The sequence below is a fragment of the Frieseomelitta varia genome, unplaced genomic scaffold, assembly GCF_011392965.1.
Source record: "Frieseomelitta varia isolate USP_RPSP 00005682 unplaced genomic scaffold, Fvar_1.2 scaffold_254, whole genome shotgun sequence".
Classification (NCBI taxonomy): domain Eukaryota; kingdom Metazoa; phylum Arthropoda; class Insecta; order Hymenoptera; family Apidae; genus Frieseomelitta; species Frieseomelitta varia.
Window position 1 is genome coordinate 421,343 of NW_025109984.1, and position 21,169 is coordinate 442,511.

At 30.8% G+C, this 21,169-nt stretch overlaps 4 protein-coding genes across 8 annotated transcripts; 2 read left to right on the top strand and 2 right to left on the bottom strand.

Moving 5' to 3' along the window:
* Positions 1 to 4,412: 4,412 nt before the first annotated feature.
* On the bottom strand, positions 4,413 to 7,364 carry LOC122528649 (sorting nexin-6). 3 transcript variants are annotated; one of them, XM_043653998.1, is made up of 12 exons: positions 7,318 to 7,364; positions 7,132 to 7,234; positions 6,955 to 7,005; positions 6,597 to 6,812; positions 6,398 to 6,519; positions 6,184 to 6,320; positions 5,801 to 6,108; positions 5,536 to 5,718; positions 5,345 to 5,362; positions 4,824 to 4,887; positions 4,652 to 4,737; positions 4,413 to 4,584 (listed from the first exon to the last, which is right to left on the bottom strand). In XM_043653998.1, the coding sequence occupies exons 2-12, from the start codon at positions 7,135 to 7,137 to the stop codon at positions 4,534 to 4,536; spliced, it is 1,242 nt and encodes a 413-aa protein (XP_043509933.1). In that variant the 5' UTR covers positions 7,138 to 7,234; positions 7,318 to 7,364; the 3' UTR covers positions 4,413 to 4,533. The 3 variants fall into 3 exon arrangements, with proteins under 3 accessions (XP_043509933.1, XP_043509932.1, XP_043509934.1); XM_043653997.1 differs by lacking the exons at positions 7,132 to 7,234; positions 7,318 to 7,364 and having other exon boundaries at positions 6,955 to 7,125; XM_043653999.1 differs by lacking the exons at positions 5,345 to 5,362; positions 7,132 to 7,234; positions 7,318 to 7,364 and having other exon boundaries at positions 6,955 to 7,125.
* Positions 7,365 to 7,387: 23 nt separating this feature from the next.
* Positions 7,388 to 9,989, top strand: LOC122528651 (ER membrane protein complex subunit 2-like). Of its 3 annotated transcripts, none has more exons than XM_043654009.1 (8): positions 7,388 to 7,406; positions 8,485 to 8,526; positions 8,620 to 8,733; positions 8,838 to 8,988; positions 9,070 to 9,213; positions 9,295 to 9,451; positions 9,523 to 9,618; positions 9,692 to 9,989. In XM_043654009.1, the coding sequence occupies exons 2-8, from the start codon at positions 8,493 to 8,495 to the stop codon at positions 9,863 to 9,865; spliced, it is 870 nt and encodes a 289-aa protein (XP_043509944.1). In that variant the 5' UTR covers positions 7,388 to 7,406; positions 8,485 to 8,492; the 3' UTR covers positions 9,866 to 9,989. The 3 variants fall into 3 exon arrangements, with proteins under 3 accessions (XP_043509944.1, XP_043509942.1, XP_043509943.1); XM_043654007.1 differs by lacking the exon at positions 7,388 to 7,406 and adding an exon at positions 7,821 to 7,997; XM_043654008.1 differs by lacking the exon at positions 7,388 to 7,406 and adding an exon at positions 8,015 to 8,101.
* A 333-nt stretch (positions 9,990 to 10,322) lies between these two features.
* Positions 10,323 to 12,654, bottom strand: LOC122528648 (tRNA (guanine(10)-N2)-methyltransferase homolog). Its single transcript, XM_043653995.1, has 9 exons — positions 12,233 to 12,654; positions 12,096 to 12,161; positions 11,781 to 12,026; positions 11,568 to 11,702; positions 11,243 to 11,506; positions 11,041 to 11,179; positions 10,773 to 10,971; positions 10,576 to 10,702; positions 10,323 to 10,493 (listed from the first exon to the last, which is right to left on the bottom strand). The coding sequence occupies exons 1-9, from the start codon at positions 12,320 to 12,322 to the stop codon at positions 10,332 to 10,334; spliced, it is 1,428 nt and encodes a 475-aa protein (XP_043509930.1). The 5' UTR covers positions 12,323 to 12,654; the 3' UTR covers positions 10,323 to 10,331.
* Positions 12,655 to 13,977: 1,323 nt separating this feature from the next.
* Positions 13,978 to 20,329, top strand: LOC122528644. Its single transcript, XM_043653986.1, has 2 exons — positions 13,978 to 16,832; positions 17,042 to 20,329. The coding sequence occupies exons 1-2, from the start codon at positions 14,352 to 14,354 to the stop codon at positions 18,704 to 18,706; spliced, it is 4,146 nt and encodes a 1,381-aa protein (XP_043509921.1). The 5' UTR covers positions 13,978 to 14,351; the 3' UTR covers positions 18,707 to 20,329.
* The last annotated feature ends 840 nt before the right edge of the window (positions 20,330 to 21,169 follow it).

Sequence of the window (21,169 nt, forward strand, 5' to 3'; positions counted from 1 at the left end):
CATAATATAAAGTACGTATAATAATATACACACACACATACACATATATATATACATATATGTCGAAGTTTTCTTATTCTAATTTCTTATTCCTTATATATAAACGATTCACGTGAACAGAATCGCGTGCGTATCGCGTGACACCGCTATCGATTGGACAAAGAAACGTGGAGACGAGGTCTGAGGGGAGAAAGTAATAATAAAAGAAGGCAGGAACACACGAACTCTTGATTCGATCGATTCATTCACTCGTTTCCGCAAATTACTCGCAAAACGAAAATTACTCGAGGAACGTGTTTATGTCTCTCCCTTCCTCCTCCCCTCTTTTTATTAATTTAATCCCGTTCGAACGCATCGAGATATGTATTTTGAGAGAGAGAGAGAGAGAGAGAGAGAGAAAGAGCTGAAAAAAAAACTGGTCAATCGTTTAATAACTCAGATTTATCGCGATTTATCGAGGAAGACATTGTACGCGTTCGTACAAGGATCGAGCGACCGAGGGGAACGTTTGAGAGTTCATTCTTCGATCGCCAGTCTCGTTTTCTGAATCTTATCCGGAGGGTAAACGAAACACGTGCAAGAGAAATAGAGAGCGAACGAGAAATTTGATGGCCCTTGATCTCTTTCGAAGTTAAGCAACACGTTTAATAGAGACGTAAGATCAGTAGGATTATAATTAAACGATAAGACTTTAATACTTGGAAACAATTCGGTCGCGGAATTTTCACGCGTTCCACGTGTGTACGTCTCCAGTACATCGATATAGTGTATCTGCCATAGAAAATCTCTGTATTACTTCAGCGTCGCCGTACTCTGTATTGTGCATCAACGATGCCCGAGTTGAGTTTCGTCGTTGTGTGAAAGATGAACTTAAAGATCGGCATCAAGGTTTCATCGAGGTAGTCGAGAGCCGTTTGATTCGTTGTTTCTCTCTTTAATTATCACACTTTTTTAATTGAACGTTTTTTTTGCGTAACTGGGAACACAGGCACGTACACGTACACACATGCAAACACACGGTGAGTGAACCACGAAGAAAGAAAAGAAAAACGGGGAAATAACTTTCCTACGTTGTTTAAAAACGTTGCTGTTCACCCGCCTTTTTTCTTTTCTTGTCGATCAATTGTGCCCTCTCATTTATTCGCAAGATCCGTTGAAACTGAATTTTAATAAAAATCCACAATATAAAATATCGAGTCTTTAGTGTCTCTGTGTATTACACTCTGTCGAATTTTCATAAACCACGAATATAGAGATAGAGGACTCGAAGGAGGGGAAAAAAGAAAAAAAAGAAGAAGAGGGAGAGAGGAAAGGAAAATGAAAGGAATATAGAAATACATATACCTAATCTCCGAACCACCGTAGCAATTGTGTCTTCGTTAAGGTCTTCGATAAGGACAATATCTTTCAGTTTCCGAAGTCTGCACGTGCGTGTTGCTGCGTGCGTGATTGCATATGCGTGTAATATAAGTCTGATTATTATAAAAGACCAACTAACGTCGTCCTAATTATAAAGCAAATTATACAGCTCGTTTGTAGACGGTTTCAGGAGCAAGAGAAGATTTACGTGTATTAACGGTACATATGCATATAATATATAAATATATAAATATATATATATACATTATATGAAACGTCGATCGAATGTGAGAAAGAGCACCTCGACGAAAAGGAGAAATTGCTTCACAAAATTTGCCTGTACGGCGAGGACCCCAGACCGTGTGAAAGATGAATTCTTAGTTCATTGATTGTGCAATAATATGGCAATAAGCATCTGCGGTAAGTCGTTTCAATTAAAAGCTCGTCGAGAGCGTAGAGAAGAAAGTTTGTTCGTGAACGTACGTGAATATCCGTACGAAACAGTTTCATCAGACCGTGTCAAACCAAGTAAAGCCGATCGATAAACATTTAGCGAAGCGTTCCCTCTTTCGCGGAGGGAGGAACTAGTTTTTCGTTCGTTCGTAAACCAACGTGGAAAATGCTGCGAGTTTTCTGCCGGCTTTACTTCCGCTTTGACGTCTATCGCCAAACGAGGGAAAAAAAGAAAAAGAGCAAAGAGAACCGAGAAGAAACGAGAGAACGATCGCACTGCTCTCTCAATGGTTTTCCTTGTGATCTGACGAAACACCAAGGACGAGTTCGTTCGGGGGGGAAATCTTCAACGAATCTTAATAAAGTTGCAGAATCCTTTAGCCCGAGATAGCGTTCACTGGCGCTCTTAGGAGTTCTCAATTTTTTTTTTTCTTTTTTTTTTCTTTTTTTCTTCTTAAGATCCCCGGATCCCTTGAACCGGGTTCGATTCACGACCGATCGTCTCTGGCTCGAGTTGAAGATCCTCGAGGAGAACGAAGAGAGGAAAGAGTAACGATTCAACGAGGGGACTGATCAGTCTTCGATTGTCCCTTTCAGGTTGTTGGAAGTGGATTGATGAAATATAACAGGTAGAGATTCTATATTGAAATTGTACCATTATCCCTGCGTCCCTTTTTCTGGATCTCATTTTTTTGCACCTCAGAGGAGAACAACGCCAGGATATCCCTGGTTAAGAACCAGGTTGCATTATCTTCGGGAGAAGAGCAGGTGAGCCTTGTTATTATCTTCTTAAATCTCGCAAGTATACACTTCGTTGACAAATATTTTCTCCTTATTCACGACGAATCGGATAATTAAATTCAGCATTCGGAAGAAAAGGAAAACAGTCTTCTTGGTATTTATTTCGTTTTCTTCTTTTCGGCTTAAAAAAAAAAAAAAAAAAAAAAGGAAAGAAACCGAGTATTTCGAAATGTTTAAAATTAAATTTATTACAAAATTAAACATACGAGTATATTTATTATGTATGTGTATATTATAGATGCGGTATAGTCTTTAGTTTAGATTGATTTTTTACACCACATAGTGTAAACTAGAAATTTAACTTTTTTTCAGCATTCTATTAAAAATACAGAATTAAATTAAGAGTTTTTAATTTAGTTTTGAATTCTCTTACTTATTGATCACCGCTAACAAACGAATTCTTTTGATTTAAGAAACATCCTATCGTAAGAGCAAAAATCTAGTCAAAAAAATATAGATTCATTTAGCATTCATTGGTATAAAACCTTCAAAAAGATTCAATATTATTATCCCATAAACATTCGATGTGTAACAATAAATATACCCCGTGAAATATTTATTAAAGATGGGTTGTTATCAATCTTTTTTGATATAAAATAATACAAAACGATATACGCAAAATTTATGTTTTAATATACATATATGTGATAACTTAAGATGAAAATCATTGCGTGAATGACTAACAATCTAATTGAAATTCTGAGATATATGATTTATCAATATTAAATTAAAATGGCATATAGATCACTATGACGATGCTTTAAATTAATCCTTAAGAATTTAAGTAATAAATTTTATTCGACGATTTTCTCAGTTTGCAATATCGAGAATATTTCAAATCAATAAAATCATAAATCTTTATCTGCATATTTACTTTTCTCGTTTCAATTATTTTTATTCCCTTTTGATTTTTATATTTGGCAAACTTTGACGATTCTATCAATAAATGCCCGTAATCAAATCATATTTAATCATCTAATCTCAAGATTCCTTTAATCATAATTATATTTATGTAATTTTATTGAATAAACAAAATTTTGTAAATTGATTTGACATATTAATCTATATGTTATTTGAAATAACATTTCTTTTATCGCTGTTTACAGAAACAAACAATCGCTCCATTGTTTTAAGCCTCAGGGTTTCTTTCAAAAATTTTACATACATTTCACAAAATGTGATAAATTTTGGAAATAAAAGATCCCTTAAATAAAGATATATCTTAATATTCTTAATAATTAATAATAAAATAAAAAACGAAATAATCGATATAAAACATCAATATAATTGCTAAACGCTATAAGTTTCTATTATAGCGTTTTCTACAGTATTTAATGTTTCAACATTTTGTATACATAAAAGTTTTAATATTTGTTAGATATTTGCATTTTGTGACTTTTATAAAATGTTCAACTTTTTGCAGGTAATTTTTTTCAAAAATATATATATACATGGTGCTGAGTTATCTTATTTTCACATCACGAGTCTCTTATTTCCTAATCACTTTCGTATTTTCTACTTCACTAAAATACACTATTATGTATAAAATGGAAAAGATCTTGTAGCTGGTAATAGATTAATATAAACCTACAAAAGAACTCAATAAGAGCCAGTATATTATTTTGTATGAAATAATTTTTTTAAAAAAACGATATAAAAAGAAGTAACTATTTTTTAAGCATAAACAATTATAACATATACACATCAATTTTCATAATTTAAAAATTAATTAAACAATACAAATTAATTTTATATGGTGTTTTCCTGTAATCAATGATACGATTTTTTTTCAGATGATATAAATCTAGATAACAAAAAATATATATTTTACAATACCATTACATTGCTATAATTTTAAATAGATTGTTATCTTCATATAGATTACACAGTAATCTTCACAATAAAAATTATAAAATTGGATCACTCTTCTCGTAAGACAGTTAAACACTTTTTGAGCAATTCCGCGTGTGCCTGTAAACGGAAATATTTTTAAAACAATGAACAATTATATGTGAAAATAGAATAAAAGTATCCTTACTTTTGCATGTTTTATTTCAAGTTCAGTTAATTCAATCAGATTCTTTCTAAAAGCAGTTACTCTCCTCGTTTTAAAATCTGTCAATTCTATAATAAAAATTTATACGTTATTTACATCATTGTAATTGTTTATTAAAGTAAGACGTAAAGATACATGTGTATTATTTTTTTACCTTCTTTTCCTTTTTCTGACATTTGCTCAAATTTTTCACAGGCTTCTGTTTGAGCTTGTTCCGCCTAAATAAACAAAAATAATTATATACTCCATAAAAATACATAACATTACCAATCTCAAACACTTTCGTAAATCTTTTTTAATAAAGGTATTATTTAAAAAACATGCAATATTTTGAATAATTACATAGCATGTATTTTTCACAATTGTATTAATAAAATATGCCTTTTCAACATTTTTTTATTGTAGTATTTTTTAATATTCTTCCCTTTTAAATTAAATAAAGAAAAAAACATTCATGCAAATTTATTTCATGCATGTTTAATTAAATAATCTAAAATACATTCACATTAATTTTGATCTCTCCCTTTTTCTCCAATACATGATGACTATATTAACCTTGTGAAAATATTTCTATACATTGCTCGTAAAAGTAATGCAGCTTAGTTTTGTAGAAAAATGATGTTTAAATTATGCACTACAACAAGGCGGCAAACATACAAATGGGAAAAAACACACCTCAGCAACTTCCACTGCCTTGATGAGCAAAAAAATTAAATCCTTAGTTAGATATATAGTATATACATATACATATGCATATGCATATACATATACATATATATACATACTATATTTGATGATTGAAGTAACCCATTTGTTACAAATATCACAATAATATGATTACAATATGTTTGACATAATATACTTACAGCGTGAACATCTTTGTTTTTGGCACGAGCTTTTTCAAGAGCACGGTTTGCAGATTCATACGCGTGTAAAGCTTTTAATCTTCTAAACAAAAGCCGTTTGGCTGCAGCTGTATCCCTCATATAGTAACGCAGAGTGTCTGACAATTTTAAATCTTCATCAGATGCTACTCGTCCCTCTACTTTCTATTACATTACAACATTATAAGTATAAATAATATGAAGAAATAAATCAAATAAACTAAAAAAACCTTAAAATAAATCTTACCCTTAACTTCTCGAACATTTCTGCTATTTTTGTTAAAAATCTTTCCAATTTACCAGTATCAGTTGTAGCTAATTGCAAAAGATTTGTGGAAATTTTAATATATGAATCTGCTACGTCTTTGTGCTTGGCAGTCTGCCGATCTGAACGAGCTGTTGCTTCTTTTAAATTATGATGATAGGTTTGTAAAAATGACATTTCTTGATCAAAAAAATCATTTACATCTTTCACTGTTGCAGACAAATAATATTCATCTGTCGTAGTAGAAAATGACTTTACCAAACCACCAAACATTTCCATTTTATTTTTTCCTGAAAGAAACGAAAAATTTATATTCATGCTACATAATACGAAAGTTTCTTTCTAAAGATAAATATGAATTTTACCTCTTACACAAAGATCCTGATCATATTCCAAGAACACTCTTAAATTATGATCATTACGAAAAACTGGATGATGTGCCAGTCTAGTTAGAAACATCTCGTGCATTGCAACAGTTTTTTTAAATGTCGCCAGGTATTCACTGTAAATATATAAATATGTAAACTTATAATTTTAACATAACTGAAATATATTTTAATATCTATATGTATAGCTTACGCTTCCAATTCTTGTTTCATTTTATTAAACTCTTCACGTGTCATGTTACCTTCACCCTCTCCAAGTTTTTGTAATTTCTCACGAGATGCGTCAAAATCTGGTCGTGGTGGGCAAGGAGGAATCTAAAAAATATATTTTTCCAGTCCATTATTGGAAAATTGCAATTATACAGTACAGAGAAGAAAGCAGATAAACATACAATATAACCAGCATACTCTTCATTTTCCTCAAATCGGTCATGTAACCATACAAACTCTTCGTGTTGCCTTACAACTAGGTTATCTGGCTTTTGAAATTCTGGCAATGTAGTTGTCGTATGTACAGTGAATTTTACTTTATCCTTTTCACTAAGAGCATCCGAAATATCTACTTGTAATGACTTGTCAGAGAGGTCTACATTGTCAGTATGAATTGTCTGCAATATAAAGTCCCATAATTAGAACGATAAAATTAACAAAATGCAAACGATAATTTCAAGCGCGGAAAATGAATTCAATTTCCTATTAAATATTATTTAGTATAATATAGAAAAAGAAACAAGAATGAAATTAATGTACCTTTTTGGGAGGAACGTTATTTAAAATGTCAGCAGTATCACATATACCGTCCTGAAACATTTTTTTAAATTAACTACTGTGTATAAAGTGTGTATAGCAAAGCAAAACTTAAACTGCACGGTATTAAATTCGTTGAAAAGACAGATCAGTGGATAAGTGATAACAGGTTCCACCTACCATCATGGCGTCCAAGCGTCTCTGACACGTTCTCTATTTTATCGAATGGAACTATACGAATTGAACTGATTGCAATTTCAATTTCGATGTTCGAACGTTGATCCTATACATTCGAATAAAATTATTCTTTCGGTTTTAAAATAATCATTAGTTGAAAATTTTCCGCTAGTAGTAGAGCAAACTTACTCGACATATACATAAATGTCAAAGTGTAGTATTCTCAAAGCATACATATGTACGTATGTTGTCAAATCAGCTGTGAGGAAAAAAAAAAAAATATAATTAGAATATTTAAAGATTAAATGAAACGTAGCTTTGATAAGTTGAAAATTACATTCCTATTGCATTTATCAAGCACGTGCATAAATAATATTTATATCGTTATATCTCTATTGACAAACAAATATTTGTTTATTCGCGATAATTCATATTTCATAAAGTATAAATGCAATTAATATACCAATTATAATATTTTGAGTATTTTTAAAATATTATTTAAAAATTTTATTTATTTAAAAAACAATGTTCTCAGCTATTCGCACGCTTGATGCGATTTCATTATTTTTTCTTTAACACAGCAACGTGATAACAAAAACGATGATAACAATAAAAACTTGCATATTTTTATAACACGCTATACCCTACATGTCATTTCTTATACTTTTCATTTATTTTATGATTTTAAAAAGATGACGTGCATTTCAAATTTCTTACTGAATAATTGCCCATGTAGCCTTGAATTAGTTTCTGATCCCTCTTCGAATTCGTTCGAAGTACCTGTGTATTATACATGATCGATTTAATTTAGGGCTACGTGTACATTGATTTTAGTCAATATTTTATTATAAACTCGTTTTTAATTTTACGTAAGTTTGAAATACCTGTAATATTTTATGTTCTAAAGTCTCATTGCACGAATTATTACACTGCAATTTTAAATTTGTGTCAAATTTGTGTACTGCAGCTAATGGTTATTAACATTTAAATACATATTTGTTTTTGTATTCTTTTACACTTTATTTTACTATTTTTTTCGTTAGTTTAACACATACTCTTTGATATTTGGTCTTTCATTTATTTAGGTTATAACAAAGAACATACAATGTATTCGCAAATTCGTATACTTGATATGTATTATATTATTTGTATAATATGTGTAAAATGTTTATATGAAATTTGTGATGTTTAAGAAATATTTTTCAAATTGTATAAAATTGTAATTCTTTTAAAATGTAATTAGTTAACCTTATATCTCATGTTTGCACATGATCATACTTATTTCATACATTGAATATTATTTAATACGTTCTATAAAATTTTATATGTATTATTTATGTCGTCGTTTTTTTAAAGCTTCAACAATGGCTGATCAGTATGATAAATTGTCATGGAGAGGTGAGTTAGTGAAGTGTATAGTTTAATCATTTATAATTTTAAAATTTAATTCATTAATGTTTTGATATATTTTTTAAATTTTTATATATATAGAAGTAAGAGAGCTGTTCAGAACATGGAGAGAAGATAGTGAACGAAGAAGTAAAGATGTAGTTGATTTGTGGGAATCCAAATTAATGGCAAAAATTGATCAACTTGGCAGTGAGAGTATGACGAATCGATTTTTCATAAAATATTTTTCTTATGATATATTAAATTTTTCTGTAATATCTTAAATATCTTTCTATAATAATTTTGTAACTTTTAAATAGAATATCTGGTTTTGGAACAAGTCTGTATAGCTGCATTGGATTGTGCTCGTCATGATGTAGCAGAATATTGCATTAAGATACTAAAAAGAGCATTTCCTAGCAGTTTAAGAGTCCATAAATATTATGCCATGCATCTGGAAGCTTTGGAATTGTAACAATTGTTTATGAAACAGTTATGTAACAATTATATCATACCTTTATATCATACAAAAGAAATTAATTATATTTGTAGGTATGATGAAGCATTAGAAGTTCTGGATTCTATTGTAAAGAGAGATGAAACAAATGCAGCACCAAGAAAAAGGCGTGTAGCTATATTAAAAGCAAAAGGTCGAATATCAGAAGCTATTAAAGAGCTCACAGAATATTTAAAAAAGTCTGTGTTTAAGTGATATTTTTTTTTGATATTTTAAATTTCTAATTAAAATACATCAATTACATTTTTTATTTACTACAGATTTATGAGTGATCAAGAAGCGTGGCATGAATTATGTGACCTATATTTACAAGAACAAGAATATTCTAAGGCTGCATTCTGTATGGAAGAACTTATACTGCATAATCCACATAGTCATTTAATTTACCAAAGATATGCAGAAATAAAATATTCTCAGGTAATATTTTTCACATAGAAACATTCGAAATTTAAATTTCACTAAATTAATAAATATTCACTCGTTTTTAGGGTGGATTCGAAAATATGGAATTGGCAAAAGCATACTTTTGTCAAGCTGCAAGATTAAATCCAAATAACATCAGAGCTTTGTATGGTTTGCTATTGGTAAGAACCGAAATTTTAAAAAAAGAAAATTTCATTGTGGCCTTACACTTTTACTGCAAGCTTAAACTTACAGGCAACAAATAATATCGCTACATCACCTAAATGTCCGTCTTCTAAAAAGAAAGATGCAATAAAATTAAGTGAATGGGCAGCTAATCAAATTGAAAAACAATATGAATCAAAAGTATCAGATGAAGATATCAAAGCACTCGAAGGATTACTAGGACAATTGCAACTCGAAGTTTAGATATACAAATTTATGTGTATGTATATGTTTAAATACTGTAATATATGTAAATGTACTATTGTTCATTCCTTGCAATTTACACGCATATATATAATTTATTATTTAATACAGATCTTTTTGACAAGTTTCTTTTAATGTGTCAAGTAAATTTATATAGTAAGATGTTTACTGTATAAAACACAGTAAAGCATTATTTGCTAATTAAATAATTTTAAAGATCAGTTAGTAAAAAAATAATATTACTGAAAAAAAGTCCGTTATTTTCTTAATCATCTCTACAAAATGTTAAAAATGGTTTTATTCCTGGTTCAGAATTTTTTCTTCTAAACCTATTATATGTTTGCGCACATGTATTTTATTCTTTAAAATGCGTATGAAAGAAAAAAAAAATAGTTCAACAAAAATTATATTCTCAAACACGAATTTGAAGGAAAATAAATGTTTGTTACACGTAAAATAATCACAATCATCTTTTTGGATTTTCTTTATTATTCTGTTCCCAAAGTTCTCTATTCTTTGCTTTTTCTACAGCTTTTTTCATTCGTTTTTCTCTTCTACTTTCATTTCGTAATGCAAAATATTTTTCTCGGAAATCGATCAAGTTAGTGGAACTGATTTCATCTGATTCCTGAAAAAAATTAAGAATATTGATCAAATTACTTTTTAGATACTTTTACTAATAATTGTATAAAATAATTTTTTACACATACCTTTGGATCTTTTATTTTTTTGTAAGTCAATAATCTGCGACTAGTATAGTTACTAAGTACTTGTTCTGAATTAGCTACTAGTTCCAAACAGGGATGTGTTGGTAACTGATCCTCTGAATATTGATCTCTAAATAATAATTTGTATTTTATTCTAGAAAAATAAATATTATAATATTGATAAACAATTTTTGACTTACCTAAATAAAGGAAACCAACATACTAATCTACCATTTAATTTAAGATGTTTGGCTGCAAATGTCAGTAAATCCTTGTACATTTGAGGTAAATCATAACCAATTTTTGATGGTATATGAGATGAAGCTTGATGTTCCTCTATCACAGGGTTTAATTTAGTTGTACCTATCCTTTCTGTTGCTTCTCTAATACCATAAGGAGCTGCAATTAATAAAGATATAAAATAAGATTTTTCTAGTAAGGTTTGTAATGAACGAAAATAATACTTACGATCAGTAATTATAGCATCTATACACATATCAGAACGCCATAAAGGGTAAGAAAAGTCTGATACAACTACATCAATATAGTACGATCTTTTCCCATATTGACTCATGTTTGTAGCAATATTTTCATCTTTTTCTCTAATCTGGCCATTATTTTGGTAATAATTTAATAATATTATTCAGCATAAGCAAAATAAATTCTTTACCTTTTGTGATATTCTAGTAGGTCTTGTACGCCCATGAAGCATTAAAAAATCTATATCTGTACCCAATGTATATCCTCCAAAATGAGAAGCAGCAACTAATAGAGATCCGGTACCAACAAATGGATCAAGAACAATATCTCCTTTTTGAACTTGTGCCTGATTAGTCATTATCAATGATAATTGAGGATCCATAGATGTATTACCAATAAATTTTCTAGTTTTCAGTGACAACTTTCGAATTAAATCTCTTTGTCCGCTTGTAATCTAAAATTTCATCATAAAATGTAACATATATATGATGTACAATATAATATAATATACCTACCCATCTACCAAAAAATAATTCATATGGTTCTTTAGGAATGTTATTAGGATCTAATCCATAAAATTCTATATAATAGAATGTTGTGTCTGGATCATTTAATCTTACTGATCCTTCCAATGGTAAATAACTGAAAGACTATATTTATTATAAAATATTAAAATTTTATATAATTTATTTATTAATTTATAAACATAATATAATTAGGCCACTTACTTCAATTTTATTTACTTTTTCACGTTGTGAAAAGTGTTTACAAAATGTTTCAACTATTACTTTAAAGGATTTATGTGGTCCAGCATATTTTTTAATTTCTGAAATTGAATAAGTTTTTAACTTATTATGCAGATCTTCAGCTTGTTTACTATTAGCCCATAGTTCCATACAAAATCGCACACAGACTGCTCTACTTGCAATGTTGTGCACTAGCTTCTCTGAGGGTAAATTAACTATCCAATAAGGCTATAATAAAAATTATTTGCATAAATAAATATATCAAATTATATTATTGTAATAATTATATTTTCTTACATGTGTTTCTAATTTAGGATAGGTATAAATATTTACACCAAACATAGATAAAATAGACTGTATTTCCTGAAAAGAATCTAAAAATTATATGGAACAGACAAATCAAAATTAAATGAATCGAATAAAAAGTTACTTACAGCTGTGCGAAAATCAATATGTTCTTGAGCAAACCAAAATAAATATTTTTTCCATTGATTATTCATTGTTGTTGTCTTATATGTACTCATTCAAATTCAAGTTACATTACTTAAATGACGATAGTAATTATATTAAAAGTATAATACATATATTTTAATGCTAAAACAATTTTGCATTAAAACAAAATTAAAAAATATAAATTGAAATAAACCATTTACATTTGTGATGCAGTATTTTTAACTTGACTAATTCATGTAATTTTTTCAAGTAAAAAAATAGTTTCTAATTTAAATATAAATTATTACATATTGATTGACTTGTAATTGTATGTAAATATAAGTATTATTTAGCATTAAATAACGTAAGATCTATGATCTAGATATTAACCAACGTGATCAACACAAGATGTTCACATTATATGCGCCTGCGCATGCTTAATCGAAACCATAGATAAATAAAATATAGTGAGCCGATTATTATTGAAAAATTACGGTGTTACTTCAGTATTATTATTATTTTTCATTACAAGAAATTAGAAGCATTCTTATTACAGTAAAATAAAGATATTTTATGATATATTCATCTACCATACATTAATAATACAATTATAATATCATACAAAGAAATATTAAACTGTATTATAATATTAATAACAATTACTTGGATAATGTGATTTATTAAAGGTTGTTCATTCATCAAAAAATATCATAAAATATTAAATAAATACTTGAACCTTGTAAAATATCGAAAAAAGAAATATAAATATAAATTTCAAAAAGATACAAAAGCGATACAGGAAATATGCAGGAATTGCAGAAAATTCCATTTAGATGTAAAAAATAATATAAATCATATACGCATGTATAAATTAAATGACGATGAAATTATATAATAATTCTAGATAAGTATAGTGTAATATTTTTAGAAATACAAAACATTATTTAAAAGGGTCGGTAAAAAGGGAAACTATCATTTTATAATCGGTAGCCTTAGAACATTGTAGCTAATAGAACAGTGTACAAGGGGGCGCTCTACTCATAGTAACACTTCTTGTTGTTCTCATTCTAAGGTGGAATACTACTCGTCACTGTTTTCTGTTGTGTTTTTAGGCTGGAATCGGACGAAAAACATGCCGTTTCGATAATCGAATGAGAAACAAAAGGCTCTTAAAAGAAGTTGTTCTACTTAGGTTTGAGAAAGGTGCTGTACCGTAAACGTGTGTAAACAGTGCAAGTGTAATTTAATAAGAGCAGGGGAGGCTGGCGATTTAATAGGATATTGATTTGTCCGCGACTGCCTTGCTGGCTCCATCGCACACACGAACCAGGTAGCCATGAACGTCGATATTTTTGGGGCACTGCCTGGTGCAACGTGTCGGCCGTACATATGCCGTGCTCTAATGTGCTTGAAGGCCTGATAAAGCCCAAAATGCAGCCAGTCATTGGCGATATGTGTTAACGATATTAGTTAAATTACGGGTTACAACGATTACACTCTATTACGATCATAACGACCATCACGACGGCGATCAAAACGGCAACGACTACAACGATAACGGCGACGGCGGCGGCGGCCTCGACGACGACGACGACGAGGACGACGACGACGACGGCGACGGCAACGACGACGACGACGGCGACGGAGACGGAGACGGAGACGGAGACGGAGACGGAGACGGCGACGGAGACGGCGACGGAGACGGCGACGGCGACGGCGACGACGACGACGACGACACCGACGACGACGGCGGCAGCGGCAGCGGCGGTGACGGCGGCGGCGGCGACAACGACAACACTGACACCGATACCGACACCGACACCGACACCGACGACGGCGGCGACGACAACGACGACGACGACGACGACGACGACGACGACGACGACGACGACGACGACGGCGGCGGTGACGGCGTCGGCGGTGGTAACGACTGCAATTAAAAAGACAGCAAAGACGAACAGAAAGGTAATCACGACAGATACGACGAATTCGATAGTAACGGCAGTAACGGCAAAGACGTCAATTACAAAAAGGAAAAAGTGGTGTTACTACATCATCGTGGATATTTTACAGAGAATGTCATTGCATTGATTGTGTTCAATGTAATTGTTGAGAAGTCAAATGTATAAACAAAATACCTCAAACACAATGGATGCAACAAGCAATGGAGCTTCGGGTAGTGCAGTGGCTTGTCCTGTCTGTACCCTCTATTTACGCGAGGGTATCAGCCTACAAAGACATTTGGACACTCATCCAAAAGAACAAGTCATTGAAGCTCTTATCAAAGCTAGTACTAACTCCTCGAATGTGCAACAGACGCAGTTATCATCATCGGCACCTCCAGCATCACCGGCTATGCAATCACCCCAAAGTACACCTCAAGTTGCGCAGAATACTCACTTATCGGCTCAATCTCCATATCCTATAGGACCTATTTTCGAGTGTCCGCCTATTGGTACTGTGATGCCACCTCAATTTGCTTCATTTAGTTATCAACAATTTGTAAATAATGGCACTATGATGATACCCCAATACGCAATGGCTCCGCAAGCTAATCAAATGATGCAAATGTTGTATAATCCATATAGTATGTATCAGCAGCAACAAATACCAACTGTTCAAATGATTTCACCAGTCACAGCCATACCTAATACAGGTAGAGTCAGGCCAGTGGTGACTATGGCTGGTGAAACAAATAATAGAACTGCCATTGCTGTACCTGTAAATAATTCCGAGCCAAAACAAATTTTACCTGAGATTTTACCTGAATCTGAGCAAGAGTCTGAACAAGTGTTACCAGATATCAACCTTCCAGTTTCTCCTCCATTATTAAATGAAAATAATTCTATGCAGCAAAATGAAAGTGAAAATAGTACAATTCAAATAGAACAAGAGGCAGAAGAAGCTCGTAGTTCAAGTACCCCAGAGCCGCATACTGTGCAAAATGAATATGATAGCATTCCAAGATCATTGGCAATTACTTGTAATGTCAATATCACTACAGAGGATAAAGATGAGAGTGTATTGCCGGATATTGATGATGGAGAATCGTCATGTGTTGTTACTACAAACATACAATGTAAGTCTATTCATTATGAATCATCTGAAATGCAGGAATATATACACAGATATGAAGATGACGATGATAATAATAAAGTTATTATGCCTGAAGTATCACCAATGTTAACAGAAAATGTGACAGAAAAAACAACTACTGAAAAAGTTCCTCACAGAGAAGAAATAAGTGAAAATGAAGGTACCTCAGCAGAAATGCCCTTAGAAGATACAGTGAAAGCCCCAGCTCAGCCAGAAGTAGAACAATTAGAACGTCTTTTAATCACTATTATGGAGAATGAATTTAATAATACACAGAAAGAATCCAATTTTGCGGATGATAAAAAGAAAAGTAAAGATACAAAGAAAAGTCCTTCTCCTGAAAGGGCCAAAAGTGTAATACATGAAACAACCACTAATAATCCCATTGAATATGAAAACACTTGTAAATCTGATATAAAAGTACAAGTTAATCAAACTTCAGAAATTGATATAGATAATGATGAAAATAAAACTTCTTGTCTTTCATACCATTATAAAAACAGTTTGTCTGCACCCGCATCGCCTGTTGTAGAAAGGAAATCACGTAGAACTTACTCTGTTCGTTCAGAGTTTAGTTCAAGTGAACGTCTCAATTTTTATTCAATTGGTTTTGATACAAACACATTGCATGATGAAGAAGATGAAGATGAAAATAATGGAACAGAAGATAATTTTGATGAGGCAGATATGGAAATTGAAGAAATACTTAGTCCACATACTCCTTTCATTAAATATGGTGAGAATACTGATAATTTTAGATCTCATACTCCACTGTCTGCAAGTAGTGGTATTTCTGTATTAAGGGTTAGAAAGGATCTTAGTAAACCATGTTCACCTGCTTCGGTGCATTCATTTTGTCATATGGATACTAACGGTATAGACCATGATGAAGAAACTGACGTAGCAATGAACGAATCACCAGAAAAGGATCCTATCGATTGTTCATTGATTGAACAAGATATAAAAGCTGATCAATCAGAACTTTCCTTATGCAAAAATGAGAAGAAAGTGGAAGGAGATTCTGCATATCAATCTGGAATTAGTGACCACATGAGTTCATTTTCTACTATTCATTCACAACATTCTCAGCAATCAACATCAATGGAATCATATAATATACCAAGTAAAAGTAATAATTATGTAAATTTATCAGAATCTAGTGATGTTGCAAGTAACTCTGACTCAAAGAGTTTTCATTCATCTAAATCAATTATACAAAAGCAATCTGTGGAACTTCTTAGTTTAAATGAAGATGCCCATGCAGGCCCAATGAATGTATTTGAATTTGATGGGCTTCAAATCTTAGTTCCTAGTACATTCATAAGTGATTCTTCACAAAAAGCAGTTAGCGGAACCAGCCAGCAATCTATGGCAAGTAGTGAAGGTGGAGTAGGTATAGATGAAGAAGTTAAAAGTATTAATATGAGAGCTGATGAAACCATGCCACCCAGAGGTGAACTATCAGAACAAGAAAGCAATGGCTATACAGAACAGTCTGCTTGGCAGGTATGTACAGATATAATTATAAATATTTTACATTAGAATTAAATAGATATGTAAATATTTCAACAAGTAATTTGAGTGTAATTAGATTAAACTTTGAAAGATTTAAATCAATATTAAATGTATATTTTGTGAGAAAATTTTTTATAAATATGACAAGTTTTTTTTATAAAAATTATATTTATATTAATAAATTTATTTCGTATATTCAGCTATATGCTGGTCAAGAATCATCAAGAATGTCAACATCCTATGATTTAATGGCACGTGAAAGTTGGGAAGAATCCGATGGGTCTGATAATGAAATTGCAGGCCCACTATTAGATAGCAGATCTTTAGCAACACATTTTACATCAAGTTTATTTTTAGATCGAGATAGAAAAACTCCTACAAAAAGAATGTTCAAGTGTTATCATTGCCCTGAAGTGTTTGATTGTCCGAAAGAACGCCGGGTACATAGTACTACTGCGCACAAAGAAGCTGGCCCGAGTAGCAGTAGAGATTCTACAGAACAACCTGAAGTAAAGGATATTAAGTTACTGGATGGCCGTATGAATGTATTTGAAGATATTTTTGTACCAGGTTTACATGTTCAGCAAGTTTATCATCAACAACCATTGTTGCACCAACTTCAACCACCACAATCATCTGATGTAATTACAAAAGTAGAAGCTGATCAAAAAATTGAAACACTAGTACTACCATCAAACATTGAAGTGATCTGCACTCTTTGTAATCAGAGATTTAGTAGTGAAAAATCATTGCAACTACACCATAGAAGAGTACATATTACAGAAACAACAAAACGAATTCGTGAGAGCACCAAGTGCCAGATATGTCATGAAGAATTCCCTTCAGTTCTTTTATTCAATGCCCATTTGAAAATACATCCTTTAGAATGTAGTCAGTGTGGAAAGTATTTTTATAGGAAACAAAATTTCAAATTACACATGAAACGACATTTAGGAATTAAACCATTTCCATGTACTGTTTGTGACAAAGCATTTTTAACGAAACAGAAATTAGATGAGCATACCAATGGTCATACTGGGAATGCACCTGTTAAGTGTAATCTTTGCAATGAAACGTTCCGTAGATATTCAAATTTAACACAGCACAAAAATAGACATCATTTAAACATAAAGAAGAAATTGAAAGATTACATATGTCATTGTGGTGAGGTTTTTCATACAAAGAAAAAGTTAGCTTGGCATAAAGAAACACACGATGAGAAACCTAAAGCATGTACATACTGTAATGAAAGATTCATCCATATGGCCAGCTTGACTAGACACATGCGCCGAGCTCATAATAAAAGATTCGTTCCAGATGCTCAAAGAGAGAGCGAAAATGTTGAATGCCCTGTATGTAAGTGTATTTATTTACGATCTTCCTTAGCAGTGCATATGCGAGTTCATAATGGTGAAAGACCGTATGAATGTCAAGTTTGCTCTAAAGCATTTAGTACTAAGTGGAACTTACAATTGCACAAATGGACTCACGCTGCCCGTAACACCAAACCTTTCAAGTGTAATCAGTGCAGTGGCGCGTTTTACCGGCATAGTGATTATACTGCTCATATGAATTCTCATAGAAACGTGCGTCCTTATACTTGTAACTATTGCGGAGCGCAATTCATACGAAAATATAATTGTTTAAGGCATGTAAAGGAACATGAGGAGAACAAAGCTTATACATGCGATGTTTGCAACAAAACTTTTCATAGATCATATTATCTGAAAGAACACTTGCGAGTACATTCGGGTGCCAGACCATATACATGTCATATTTGTGGAAAGTCTAGCGGTACGAAATCCAATCATAACAAACATGTCAGAATTCATCATGCACGAGAACCTGTAAATACCGAAAATTAAAGAACGAGACTTTTGATCTAGTTTACTTATAGTATCAACATTTTAAAAAATACTATCTCGCAATATTTTATCTTAACGTTTTACTTCTTATTCCTTTATCTATTTAAAATTTTTTTCTTCATTTGAAAAACGAAAAAAATAAGTAATATATCACAAAAAAAGTAATATATCTATACATTGTATTTCTTAATCTTTTGAAAATCTCGTTCGTTTCTATTATTGTTTCTTAGATATTTTAATATAGACATTTTAAACTTGAATTAACTGCTAATATCTAGCAGTTCTATTAGATAAAGGATTTTATTTGTCTTAATTGCGAAAAAGGAAAAGACGATTTTACGTTGTATTGTGCATTGTGCATTGTATGTTGCACTTCGTAAATTTTCGTCATATAGTCCACTAAATACAATGACTCGAGACTGTAACTACTTAAGATAATAAGAAATTTTTAACAAATATTAACTGGTACATGTCTGAAGATTTGAATAACTTCCATAAAGGAAGACTATACGATGAAATGCTTTTTGCCAACTTACACTAATTAACTATTAGGTAATAATAACTAACTGATCGATATTATGAAATCATTAAGCACTTTTATGTGTTGATCATTGTACGAAATTTTTTTACAATAACTATTTTACACAAAGCATACATATATATTACAATTTTGTGTATTGGCATTGAATGTGAGAAGGAACTGGAAGGCCCATATTTATGTGTGTTGAATTTACAACGCATAAGGTCTTATCAATAATTAGCGTTATTAATTATCACAAGGTAGTTACGGATCTTAGTTATTATTCTTTTATATTTATGTATTTCGCAGAATATATTTTATCGCTAATTCCAAGACTGATCGATGTTGGTTCCTCATATTGCTCTCCGATATACATATATTTGTATATATATTAAACGTAATAAATATTAACATATGATGTCTTAAATAACAAGCAAGAACCAGCGTGTGAGTGATTTGAAATATTTGATATAATGATACTGTGACAAATGTCTTAATAGTTAATTGTTTTACATTAAAATATTTAGCAGGTCATGTATCATTTAATTTCTAGAGAGCAGTATGAATGATGGAGCGATAATCTTTAATATTAAATATATTAAAATTACGTTGTATTGTACGAAGAACGTTTTGTTATTAAAGTAACTTTCTACGAATCGTTACTATAAATTTCGATAAAACTGCATGGAACATTATTTTCAAAAATACATTGTTTCCATATTATACTTTGAGTTTTTTCTTGTTATTAGTTATTTAACAAATTACAGTTATTTTGTTGATAGTTAATAAATATAACAATTTTTTGATATTGCCGATCATTAAATGAAACTTATTTTCATGCATAACCAACATCGATGTCCAAATGTGCAATCGTTTAGTTAACATATGTATTCTAATTGAATGCAATGTAAATAATGTAAATATGTATATCAGTTTTATTTTATAACTGAACCAACAAATTGTGTTGGCAATTAATAATTGTCTAAAAGCGACTCGTATTCTATGAGAATAAAAATAGGCTAATTACTATCATAAAAAGAAAATATAAATCAGCAACATGTGTATACCTTAATAAAAATTATGTATTGAGGTACTTTTTTAAATAAGTTTTTCTTTGTATTTTTATTACAAGTACCAATACCATGTTTGTTTCTCATTCGTTAAATGGAAAATGTAATGTAAAAACAAATGATAAAGTACGGATAAATGTATAAAAATTTGGCAAAAGTATTCAGGACAAACATGTTATGGATTTTAAAAAGTGTAGAATCTATTTTTCATTTGAAAAATTAGCTAGCTGAAAGACTAATTTTAAGTAAATGATATTTATTAAAACATAAGTGACGTTTATTTAAATGTACATACATACGTGTATGTGTCATGCAATTATTTGATCGATACTTCATGAATTATTATTTGTTAGAATATTTATTGATAAATTAAAGAGAAAGTGTAATAATTTTAATACTATGTGTGTATATCTTCAAATATAATTTTCAAGTACTCGCACAACTTTACTAATTTCAGAGTTTAAAATTTATGTAAACAAAATTGTTTTTTAGCAGATGTGTTTATTCTGAGATTCAATATATTTTACATTTATAAAATCACATTCATTTAAAGTATTTTTTGTAGAAAATAGGAAATTTCAAAATTAAAATATTTGCTTTTATTTAAAACAATATAACTTATTGAATATTAATATAAATATAATTACAAGTTTAAAAATAAATCTAATAGTTCCATGCTTAATATGAAACGATACGTTGGCAAAAGATAATAAATATGAAACAATATCACTTATTTTCAGAATAAACCAAATTTGGAATTGTCCATATAACAAACTTCATACATATATAGCATCAATTTATATTTAAAATTTTATACATTAACTTAATATATTAATTCGAAAATAATAATTTCTATATCACTTTACTTTCAGA

Coding starts and splice junctions, on each gene's coding strand:
- LOC122528648 (XM_043653995.1), bottom strand. CDS start 12,322: ATGAGTACATATAAGACAACAACAATGAATAATCAATGGAAAAAATAT. Junction 12,027..12,095: donor ATCCTAAATTAGAAACACAT/GTAAGAAAATAT, acceptor TTTTTATTATAG/CCTTATTGGATAGTTAATTT. Junction 10,703..10,772: donor TGTTGGTTTCCTTTATTTAG/GTAAGTCAAAAA, acceptor ATTATTATTTAG/AGATCAATATTCAGAGGATC.
- LOC122528651 (XM_043654009.1), top strand. CDS start 8,493: ATGGCTGATCAGTATGATAAATTGTCATGGAGAG. Junction 8,527..8,619: donor TGATAAATTGTCATGGAGAG/GTGAGTTAGTGA, acceptor TTATATATATAG/AAGTAAGAGAGCTGTTCAGA. Junction 8,989..9,069: donor CATCTGGAAGCTTTGGAATT/GTAACAATTGTT, acceptor TTATATTTGTAG/GTATGATGAAGCATTAGAAG.
- LOC122528649 (XM_043653997.1), bottom strand. CDS start 7,014: ATGTTTCAGGACGGTATATGTGATACTGCTGACATTTTAAATAACGTT. Junction 6,321..6,397: donor ATGAAACAAGAATTGGAAGC/GTAAGCTATACA, acceptor ATATATTTACAG/TGAATACCTGGCGACATTTA. Junction 6,109..6,183: donor TCAGGATCTTTGTGTAAGAG/GTAAAATTCATA, acceptor CGTTTCTTTCAG/GAAAAAATAAAATGGAAATG.
- LOC122528644 (XM_043653986.1), top strand. CDS start 14,352: ATGTATAAACAAAATACCTCAAACACAATGGATGCAACAAGCAATGGA. Junction 16,833..17,041: donor CAGAACAGTCTGCTTGGCAG/GTATGTACAGAT, acceptor TCGTATATTCAG/CTATATGCTGGTCAAGAATC.